The sequence below is a fragment of the Lipotes vexillifer genome, unplaced genomic scaffold (genome assembly GCF_000442215.2).
Source record: "Lipotes vexillifer unplaced genomic scaffold, Lipotes_vexillifer_v1.1 scaffold213, whole genome shotgun sequence".
NCBI lineage: Eukaryota > Metazoa > Chordata > Mammalia > Artiodactyla > Lipotidae > Lipotes > Lipotes vexillifer.
Genome location: NW_006780610.1, coordinates 3,946,831 through 3,958,644, shown reverse-complemented (window position 1 = coordinate 3,958,644; position 11,814 = coordinate 3,946,831). Strand labels below are relative to the sequence as shown.

The 11,814-nt window shown below is 43.9% G+C and overlaps 1 protein-coding gene across 1 annotated transcript in view; it reads right to left on the bottom strand.

The window, feature by feature from the left end:
* The window catches only part of SNIP1 (Smad nuclear interacting protein 1), an 11,135-nt gene extending 173 nt beyond the window's left edge, over positions 1-10,962 (bottom strand). Inside the window, exons 1-4 of the mRNA XM_007453803.1 lie at positions 10,736-10,962; positions 9,218-9,320; positions 1,157-1,755; positions 4-174 (exon numbers count right to left, since the gene is read on the bottom strand). Coding sequence (XP_007453865.1) covers positions 4-174; positions 1,157-1,755; positions 9,218-9,320; positions 10,736-10,962 — 1,100 coding nt within the window. The remainder of the gene's footprint in view (positions 1-3; positions 175-1,156; positions 1,756-9,217; positions 9,321-10,735) is intronic.
* Between the last annotated feature and the right edge of the window lie 852 nt (positions 10,963-11,814).

The window sequence follows — 11,814 nt, the reverse complement described above, 5'->3', positions numbered from 1 at the left end:
TACTCTCTTCTGCTGAACCCAAATTTAAGGACATCCTTTTCCTTCAGTTCGTAGTATCTCTGTGGCTCAATTCGCTTGTTGTTCAGGAACGTTCCATTGCCTGAGCCAAGGTCAATGATGTAGGGCTTCACCCTGCGGCCAACTGTCCCATCAGCACGGGTATATTCCACAAGCCTAGCAGAGATAAAGGAGAGAAACCTGTGAGTGAAATCCTGCCTCAGATCATCCAGCTCTTTGCTAACACAGTCTAGATGATGTAAATAACCTGGCTTAGACACAGTTCAAGTTCAAACTCTAGGAAGTCAAGGGAAAGGCAGGGCCATGGATTCAGAAATTGGGAGCAAGTAGAAATGGTGAGAACTGGTCACTAGGCAGGGAGGATTCATGGTAGATCAAAGCTTAAAATGCAGAATCTAAGGCCTCTTGCCATGGTTGAGAAATACATTTTTTGCATTTTTTTGACACTTTTTGCATTGTTTATAATCGATATAATGCTTCTCGTACCTATATCTCAACATATTTTAGCTTCTGCCCCAATGGGAATAAACCAGTGGATTTGGACTTCAGAGTCAAGGGAACAGATGAGATGATCAAGACTGTTCAAATCAAAATTGATTTGAGCCAGAGTTCTACTACAGTGATCATTTATTAGGCAAGCCACCTGTCTTTGCTGAGCTTCATATTCTCATCTGTCAAATGGGGTATTAATACCTGTTCTCGCCTCCCCACCGGATTGTTGTGAACATCCAACAATAACAGATGTACTATGGAAACTGTCAAGATACAGATTCGGCTAACATATGCCAGGCACTCTCAGCTTTATTTCCATTTAACCCTCATAACAGCCTTGCGAGGTAGGTAGAAACCGAGGCCCAGAAGACTGGCTCGCCCCAGGACAGACACCTGGTAAGTGGCAGTGGCAGGATTCAAAATCTGGATTTCTGACACCAAGTTCCAGTCTGTTATACAAATGTAAGCAATTATTTGTATAAAGTGATTATTCGTCAGATGAATAATACTCCTTAAGCCTAACACTAGATACGAGGGGTATGGGCTTCTTGTGCACACACAGGCACACAGACCTCAGTAATCCTAACTAACCGAGATGCCGGGCTTCCACTGGCACTTCAGTTTCCCTCTGCAGATGTACACTCACCGGTACTGAAAGACGGCGTGCTGCTTTGAACAGGAGGGGTGATCGATGGGAATGTCTGCGATGCGGCGGTGTCGGCCCAGGAGGTAAGCGCTCTGTCGGTGGATGTACATCACTGGAAGCACCTCATCATTTTTAAAGGGGTAGAGACGCCACCGTTTTTTGGGGATACGTGCTTCCGGGGGCTCGCTGTATTTAATGACTACACCCCGAAAGGTGTTGGTGTCCTCAAGAAGTGCCCCAGAAAGTTCAAAGCTTGGCTTTTCTTTAACAGGCACTTCTTTGTCTTTGTTGTTGCTGCCAGGGCCAGGCTGAGGAAGTGAGTCCTGAGATGCGTTACCGCCGGCTTCGTTCTTCTGGCGGTGCTCCCGGCGCCGGGCGTTGTGAAACTCCCGCTCAGCTTCCTGCGCCTGTAGGTTTTGGGCATCTCGATCCCGTCCCTGAGGCTGCCCGCTGCCGGGCCTCTCTTCCGAGCTTCTCCTCTGGTGGGAGTGGCCACGGTGTCTGTCTCGGTTACTGTTCCTAGCTCGCCTGTGTTCCTGTCCTGAGGGTTCTCGGTGCAGCCGATCCTCCCGGCCTCTCCGGGGATGATCCTCACGTTCCTGAAATTCAAACAGATTCAGGAAAGTAAAGGCAGTGCATAGTCTATGAAGAGAGCTGCAGTCAAAAAGTCATTTGTGCGTTGGACTTTGGCATTCAGAGCAAAATGCCCCACAGAAATAAGGTTACCAGTGGTGGTCATGTCCCCTTGCAAGGCCACCACACAGAACAGGTGCCCTAGGCTGCTGCCCAGCTATAGCGCTAACAGTGCACACCCACGTTCAGAGCCCAAGAAACAAGAACACCTATAGGCAAACTTAGAGGGACATGCATACAGAATCAGAACAGAGAGAGTTAAGTAGTCACATACAAGATAATTACGTAAAAAAAAAAAGCTAGCTTTCTCTTATGCCCAAAAGGAAAATGTAATAGTAATTTTAAAAGATCCGATTTTAATACCCAGAATAAAATTAAGAAATATGCAAGACATATAAGAAACATATAGTGCTCGCTTCAGCAGCACATATACTAAAATTGGAACGATAGAGATTAGCATGGCCCCTGTGCAAGGATGACACGCAAATTCGTGAAGCATTCCATATTTTTAAATTTGTGGGTTTTCTTCTCCTGTTTATCTGCCTTGTGTCAATTTTATTATTAGTATAGCCGTAAGAACTCAAGAGGGGTAGCAACAGTACCATGACAGATTTATCCTGACAAAAATAAACAAGCAGTTAATTTTGAAACATTAAAAAAATAATAAGAAACCTATAAAAATTTACTACAGTTGACCCTTGAATAATGAGGGGGTTAGGGGCACAGGGGCACCAACACTCCAACTAGTTGTAGTTGGCCTTCTGTACACCTGGTTCCTCTGTATTCAAGGGTCCGAATCCACAGATTCAACCAACAGGGGACATGGAGTACTGCAGTATCTACTAGTGAAAAAAAATCTGCATATAAGTGGACCAGTGCAATTCAAACCCATGTTGTTCAAGGGTCAACTGTAACAGATATATTTTTTAAAGATCTGAAAAAAATGAGGAAACATGATGGTTTCTTAAAAAAGACTGAGCATTGAAAATCAGCACAGGGGATAATGGGCAAAGGATATTAACAAGGAATTATCAGAACAAATAAATATTTAAGGAATACACAAAGATAGGCTTACCCTGATTAATCTAATAACTAAAGCATTAGAGTTCAAGAGGGGGGGCCCCCGCACACTATGAGCAAGGCTGCCCCTCCTGGAAAGGGGTAGAGAGGAAATCCTGAGCACCAGGACTGAGACCTTGTCTCCACTCCCCCACCAACCCCACCCCCGGCCTCAAGGCCTTCTCCCTACCGTACACAGGGGTCAAGTAGGGGTCTGCTTGCTCAGAGCAGGACCCAGTTTTCCTAGACTTCCAAGCCTCCAGAGACAAGTATCAAGAGGCAGGGAGCCTCAGACACCCAACCTTCCTACCCCAAGACATTCACAAGTTTGCCACCACCATCTGCCTTGAGTTCACCAGAACTCATCTCATTATGCCCTTTATTCCTGATTAAATGAGTCACTGTAAGAAGTCACAGATTCCAGGTCATCACCTCTACCTCCCTTGTACTCTAATCCCCATAAGGCTCTGTACATCAAGGATTCTGTCCCCAAATCTGTCCCCTTCTTCAACTCCTGAAGCTGTTGTTGCACTATGCCCCCTGGAATGGAAAGCTCGGCAAAACTGATCTACATTCTCCACGTTTTCTTGGATCATTCCCATCTCCTTTCGCTCTAACAGAACCCTGGCTATGCCCTGAGCACACTGCTCCCCTGCAGCTCCTCAAATGGTGGCTGTTTTTCTCCCTCTGACCTCCCCCAACTCCCACAATCTCTGGGTCTGGACATATGGCAGGTGTCATCCTTGCTTCTCACTGGGTCCGGACATATGGCAGGTGTCGTCCTTGCTTCTCACTGCCAATTCCAGAACACGCCCCACCCTTTTCTTTCTCCCTAAAAAACCCAGCTGTGAATCTCACGTAAGACCACTGTCACCCATTACTCTCAGTGCTGCTGTCATTTACTAATCCTGAGTCACTTCCCCTTTGTGCCAGTTTCACTTCCAGCTCAAGTCATTCTCTCCAGCATTACTCTTGGTCATTTCGATAACGTGCTGGCATCTCTGTTCTTTGCATTTCTCTCCTCCCGTTACCTTATTTGTCTCCTCCCTTCTCTTCAGCCACTCACCCCCATGGTTATACACGGACTTTTTCATTTCTAATAACTGCAACCCCTCTATAATTTCAATTTTAAGCGGTCCTCCTTCTGCCCATCTTTTCAGCTCACACTTTACCCAACTCTAACAATCCTTATCCCAGTAAGACTCATCCAAGCCTTCGATCCTCTTACCTTTGCACAGTCCCTTGCTCTCTTCCCTTCCTAACTTAAATTCCATGGTCAAGGGCTTCCCTGGTGGCGCAGTGGTTGAGAGTCCGCCTGCCGAAGCAGGGGACACGGGTTCGTGCCCCGGTCCGGGAAGATCCCACATGCCGCGGAGCAGCTGGGCCCGTGAGCCACGGCCACTGAGTCTGTGCGTCCGGAGCCTGTGCTCCGCAACGGGAGAGGCCACAACAGGGAGAGGCCCGTGTACCGCAAAAAAAAAAAAAAAAAAAAAAAAAATTCCATGGTCAAGCAGTATGATCACTCCCATGTGGAGATATTCAAATCCTTTGCCCCTATGCCATTCTGTTGCACTGTCCTGGCAAAACCACAATCAGCATTAAGCACAGCAAAGTGGCTAGAGAAAAAACACAAACCATTCTGAATGGTCCTACCTTAGAAGCATGACCCCAAGCCTCCTTAATGATGCCCAGCAAACATCCTACATCTTCTTGATCTATTCATTCTCCCAGATGACTGTTTTACCACTTTTCTGTCCTCAAATCTCCTACATGGTCTTCCCCATCCCTTATTTACTCAGAAGGGATTTTCTACATCCACCCACCCATCAGTATCTGTACCCATAGACTCTGTCTTCCCTTCCTGTGACCATAAGGAAACTATCTGTGCTTCTACCTAAAGCCAATTCCTACATCTGGGAGCTTCCCTCTCCTCCAGCTTCATCTCACTCCAGTGATTCCCATCTCTCTTGGGCATAATCTACTTCCCCGTTCTGCACCGGATCATTCCCATCAGCACAGGCACCTGCTCTTCTCTAGAACTCATTTCCCATGTCAGCTTCCACCCTACTTCTTCACTCCTCGTTGAGTAAAACTCCTCAAAACAGTTTGGTTTTAATCAGTCTCCAAGTCTTCTCCCATCTTCTTTTGAACCCTGCAATTAGGATTAGGCTTCACCCTTACTACTCCAGTAAAATTGCTGGTCAAGGTCACCAATGACCTCCATGTTGCTAAATCCAATGAGCAATTCTGTCTTCGTTTCCAAAAAGTGTATACCAGGCAAAATTAGTAGACACTATGGAGAGAATATGACAAATTACAAAACCAGATAACACAAAATAACTAAGATTTCAACATATACTCTCAATTACTGATAAGTAGGATAATATATATTTTTTAATGAAATTCTTTGCATAGAATTACACACACACACACCCCAAAACATAAAGGAAAAGAAGATAACGTTAAGTATAACAGAACCTTGAAGTATAAATATCAAATTATTAAAACGGCTACTTCTGGGGAGTGAGGTGATTTTTTTGTTTGTGGGAAGGGGTGCGATTTTGAGGCTAATGAGAAAAGTAACCATACACTACATAAACCATACTCTCACTTTCTATTTTACAGAATTCTGTGTTATGATGAACAAGCAAATGATAAATTTATTTTTTTCTGAGGTTTCCACAATCCTGTTCCCCTCTTCCTTTTTTTTTTAATTGAAGTATAATTGATTTACAATGTTGTGTTAGTTTCAGGCGTATAGCAAAGTGATTCAGTTATACACACACACACACACACACACACACACACACACACACACACACACACACATTCTTTTTCAGATTCTTTTCCACTATAGGTTATTACAAGATATTGAATATAATTCCCTGCGCTAGATAACTTTATTTTTTTAATGGTGGCTGAGTGGTGCAGAGGAGAATATCTATAAGTACAAGTCATGCTTAAGTCAGAGGCTGTGTGCACTCCTACAATCCAGGTGAAAGTCAATGACTTTCAACTGCCTGTCAAGCCCTCAAACCCTTTTGCTCGAGAGCCATTTCCAAATTTCTAGCTGATTAATACAATGAAATCAGCTTTTTAAGAGATAATTTGAGGTCAGGAGGGAAGTTAGCATAGAAAAGCAAACTAAGACACTTCAAAATAACAATAATCACAAAACAGTTCCATGCTATAAGCCCCAGGATTCACTGTAAAGTGCTGATTTAGAAACCAGAGGTAAAGAACTGCAAGTTGAAAAAGTCAAACGTACATATAAATAAATAAATAAATAAATAAATAAATCAGGGAGTAAAATGGTGGTTACTAGGAGATGGGGGGCGAGAGGGTAAGACTGATGGTATTTAAGGGTACAAACTTGTAATGAGTAGTAAATAAGCCATAGAGATCTAATACACAGTATAATGAATATAGACAATAATACTGCACTATAATGATGTAACGTGGTAAATATTGCTTCAATGGCAATCATATTACAATATACAAATGTATCGAAGTAACACAGCTTTGCACCTTAAATCTACGAAATGTAACATGCCAAAATTATTAAATCAAAAACGTAGCAAGTTGTACATAAACACACACACACACACACACACACACACACACACACAAAATCTACAAGTGGTTTGAGAGGTTCTATCTGGGTACTGGGGTTCCAGTGGCTGCATTCTGAGATAGCCAAGGCGGTGCCTGACCAATTCATATAACAGACCATCAAGACTGTCTGGCTTTGTATCTTTTTAGGTAGCAGACTGTTGGCCCACAGTCTCTCAAATTCATAAGAAAATCCATTTTCTTAATGCCAGTGTCTCTATTTGCACTTTGTAACAAAGAGCTTCTTTAAAAAGAAGACTGAATGCTTGTCCATCAGGACTGAGGGCCTGGCAAGAGCGTCTGCTCTCACTACTCTTATTCCACATAGTGCTGAAGTCCCAGACAGTGCAGCAAGAGAAAATAAAATGCATACACACTGTAAAGGAAGAAGTAAAACTGTGCCTATTTGCAGATGTGATTATCTATGTAGAAAATCCCAAGTAATCTACCAAAAACCTCCTAAAATAAATGAATGAGTTCAGTAAGGTCACAGGATATAAGACAAACATACAAAAATCAATGATATTTCTATGTACTAGCAATGAACAAGTAAACAATGAAATTTAAAATATCACTTACAGTCACTAAAACAAATTACTTAAGTGTAAATCTGGGGGCTTCCCTGGTGGCGCAGTGGTTGAGAGTCCGCCTGCCGATGCAGGGGACACTGGTTTGTGCCCCGGTCTGGGAAGATCCCACATGCCGCGGAGCGGCTGGGCCCGTGAGCCATGGCCGCTGAGCCTGCGCGTCCGGAGCCTGTGCTCCGCAACGGGAGAGGCCACAACAGTGAGAGGCCCGCGTACCAAAAAAAAAAAAAAAAAGTGTAAATCTAACAAAACACGTATGGGACTTGTACACTGAAAACTACGAACACTGATGAAAGAAATCAAAGAACTAAATAAATGGAGACACACCTACGTTCATAGACTAGAAGACTCAATACAATAATAATTTTAAAAACCCGACTCACCCCAAAATACAAGTTTAACACTATTCCAATCAAAATCCTAACAAGATTTTTTTTTAATAGATATAAACAAGATTGTTCCCACCTTATAGTAAAACAAACTTAAAATAGACCAGGGACTTACATGAAAAACATTAAGGAAAAAACAAATCTTCAGGATCTAGGGCCAGGGAAAAAGTTCTTAGACATGACACCAAAAGCATAATCTACAAAAAGAAAAATAGATAAGGTGGACTCCATCTAAATTAAAACTTTTGCTCTGAGAAAAATCCTGTTAAGAGAATGACCAGAAAAGATACAGACTGGAAGAAAATACTGGCAAACCACTCACCCCAAAAGGCCTAGTATCTAAGAATATTAAAAAAGAACTCTTAAAACTCAATAGTAAAAAAACCCAAATAATCCATCTAGAAAATAGGGAAAAGATCTGAAGACACATGTCACCTGAGAGGAAATGCAGGTGGCAAATAAGCGCATGAAAAGATGTTCAATATCATTAGCCACTAGGTAAATGCAAATTAAGATCACAATACCACTATCCCACCTGTAAGAATGGTTAAAATTAAAAAATGGTGCCAGTACCAAATGCTGGATCACTCACATGACAGGTGGAAATGTAAAACAGTACAGCCACTGTTATGGACTGAATCGTGCCCCAAAATTTATATGTTGAAGTCCCAACCTCCACATCTTAGAATGTAACCAAAGTTTTTGTAGATAAGCTCTCTGAAGAACTGATTGAGTTAAAATGAGTGAGACCCTAACCCAATACGGCTGATGTGGTTGAAGGAGGAGCTAGGAGCCAGGGATAGCCCAGAGGGAAAGGCTATGTGAGGGCACAGTGGAGAAGGCAAGCCAAGGAGAGAGGCCTCAGGAGAAACCAAACTGCTGAAACTTTGATCTCGGACTTCTAGCCTCTAGAACTGTGTGAAAATTATAGGTTCCGTTGTTTAAGGCAGCCAGTCTGTGGAATTTTGTTATGGAAGACCTGGCAAACTAACACAGCACTCTGGAAAACAGTTTGGCAATTTCTTTAAAAAATTAAACACACAACTACCATACCATCCAGCAGTTGCACTCCCGGGCATCTGTCCCAGAGAAAAGAAAACTTACGTTTGCACAAACACCTGCCCACAAATGTTTACATAGCAGCCTTATGTCTAATAGCCAAAAAGCTGGTAACAACCCAGATATTCTTTAATGGGCAAATGGTTAAATCCACACCACTGAATACGACTCAGCAATAAAAAGGAATGAACTATGGAGAGAGGCAACAACCTGAATGAATCTCTAAAGAATTTTGCTGAGTGAAAAAAGCCAATCCCTAAAGGCTTGTACTGTGAGATTCCATTTACACAGCATGCTTGAAGTGACAAAATTATAGAAATGGAGAGGAGATTAGAAGCTGCCAGGAGTTGAGGGGTAAGGGTGGGAGGGAACTGGGTGCAACTATAAAAGGACTACATGAGGGATCCTTGTGATGGAAATGTTTTGTTCCTTGACTGCACTGATGTCAACGTTTTGACTGTGATACTATTCTATAATTCTGTAAGATGTTACCATTGGGAGAAACAGCCACTTCTGTATTATTTCTTACAACTGCATGTGAATCAACAACTACCTCAAAATAATAGGTTTAACTTAACAAAGCAAGCAGGAAAAAAAAAACAAACCCAGTTTTTAGAAAAGCCCATCGCAAGTACAGGAGAACACATACACAACACTTTTTTAGCTATGATGGGACAGGCTCTAGGTTTGGGGCCAGTATGAAAACATCTCAATCCACTTACCTGCTTTACTTTGACCGTTGAGTGGTGGGGACTTCGGCTTCTCTTACTCCGGGGAGACTTGCTTCTTCTCCCTGAGGACTTGTTTTTCTTTCTGGCTGGAGACCTGTTCAGAGAATGATACACGCAGATTTTATCTCAATTTTCATTCCCTAATACAAATTAGCTTCAAGTATCAGGCCTACCTACTAACACAAACACCACATTTGTGCAGGTCTCTGCTGATCACACTAAAGGAGTAAGGAGCTTCATTTTTCTAGCCCTAATGTCTTCCACATACATAACTGCCTGATGGAACTTCTCACATAGATGACATAACTCTAGATTCCCATCCCCTCAAGAAACTTTCCTCTGTCTTTGCCATCTGGGTAACTGGCGCCACCCCATCCACCCTGTTCCTCAGGCCAAAAACCTAGAAGTCACCCTTGATTCTTTTTCTCCTCACCACCGGCAGCCCCCCACGCTCCTCTCCCACACAATCACACTCAATCAATCAAATCAGCAAGTCCTCTGGCTCTATCTCCTCCGTCTCCCATCTCATTCCAACCACTCTCCTTGATCCCTGTACTGGATCCACCCCCCCACCCCCCATTTCTAGAAGGAACACAATTGATTCCACTTCAAGTTCTTTGCACAGGCTATATTCCCTCTGCCTAGATCTTTACAAGGCTGGATTATTCTTACCATTCAGGTCTCAGGTCAAATGGTGGACTTTTCAGAGAGTGGTTCAGGGAGAACCGTTTCCCTCTACCCACTCACTATCACATTACTGTTTTAACCTACCCCTAATACTTGTTACTAACTGAAACTTCTTTTTTTTTTTTTTTTTTTTTATTTGCTTGTTATTTTGTCTCAGAGCTACAGCACGGTCAGTTTCACCAGGGTAGAGATCACCTATGGTGTTCATCCTTGCCGCCCCAGAACCTAGGACGGTCTTCTTTTTTCTACATATACATATGTATATTTTTTAAAGTGTTACATAGATATTTTTCCACATTATTTTATAACCTACGATGGTCTTTAGCACATAATAGGTACTCAGTAAAACTACGTCGAATGAATTAATAAATGAACGAGCCTAACAAGAGACAATATTTTTCCACAGAATATTAGATCGCCTAGGCCCTCGATATGTAAACTTCTTGGGGCAGATAACTGAAAAGATAACTCCCGCACTCCGTTTGCAGACAAATGGGGAAAATCTTTCATTTCAACTTAAACGATCATTGCTTAACGAACAACTTAAACTGGACCATACCTGGTGAAATGCTGGGTACCCAGAAATGGAGGGACGAGATCCTGTCCAGCAGGCATTAGGCGCTTAACGCCCAGCTATTACGCAAGTGACAGGTACAAGAGTAAACGTTCCTTAACACAAGCACGTAAACGATCACTTCTATCGCCTTAGGATTAAGTCCAAGCTGCAGCGCTCAGCGTTCAAGGTGTGTTTCTGGCTCTAGCCCTGTCCTCCCTTCTCAATGAACCCGACCTAAGGTCCACCCCGGGCTGCTTCTCACCTACCGGCTACCTCCTCGGGCTCGGTTCCCGCGGTGACTCGGGCGGCCCGACTCGCCGGCCGGTGGGGACGGGCTACCGCCGGAGGAGTCCGGGCGGCGGTGCACGGGAGGCGCGGATTCCGGGCTGAGGCGCTCCTGCTTCACCACCACCGCCGCCGCCGCCGCCACCATGTCCCCGTCCCGGTGCCTTCGTCGGCTCCCCCGATCCCGCTCGCTCTTCACCTCCTTCATACTAAGAGACATGCGGAGCCCGAAGAAAAAGACGTCCGAAGCACTCCTGTCCCCGAAGGAAATGACGGACCTGACTCTAGGACTTCCGCTTCCGAGTGCACGCTCTCCCAGAAACCCTCGCGGCGGAGATAACGCGATACGATTCCGGAGTGGGAGGGGCCTTAGTGACCCGACTCGAGAGGCAGGAGATTTAAGTTTCTAAAGAAAACTTTTGTGAAAAAGCTACTCTCAAGGATGTTTGTTGCCCTGTTATAGTAATTACGGAGCACAGAGACAACCTACATGCCCAGCGATAGGAAAGATGTTATGTCGCCATTCGCAATGCTATTTACAAACTATATGACAAATGGAAAAAACCCTGGCTTGTTAAACGAAAGAAGCAAGATACAAAATTGTGCGCAGCGTGTGATTACATTTACGTTTGGGAAAGGAAGAGGAAAGAGGAAGAGAAGGAAATGCAATCACAGATGGTAGCCCGTGGGCAAATCATTAGTATTTCCCCTCTGTTCTTGCGCTTTCTGTTATGTTGTCATTTCTCCACTTACTTAAAAGCCAATACTTTTTAAAACCCGGCAACTTCAGATGCCTTCCTCTGGGAATCTTCCCCAACCCTTCGCTGAGGAGTCAGATGATTCCCATTTTGAAAATGACAAAATTGAGGGTCAACGAAGGTGATCTGCACCTAATTCAAATCACGAGCTAGACGCAGCACAGGGATTCAGAACTGATGTTTTTCCCTGCTTTCAAGAGTACCAAGACGACCCGGTGAGCAAGTGGCCTGGGAAACTAAGCTAAGAGATCCTTCCGCGAAGGCTAAGCAGAAACTCTCGCGCTGCTGGCCCCGCCCCGCCC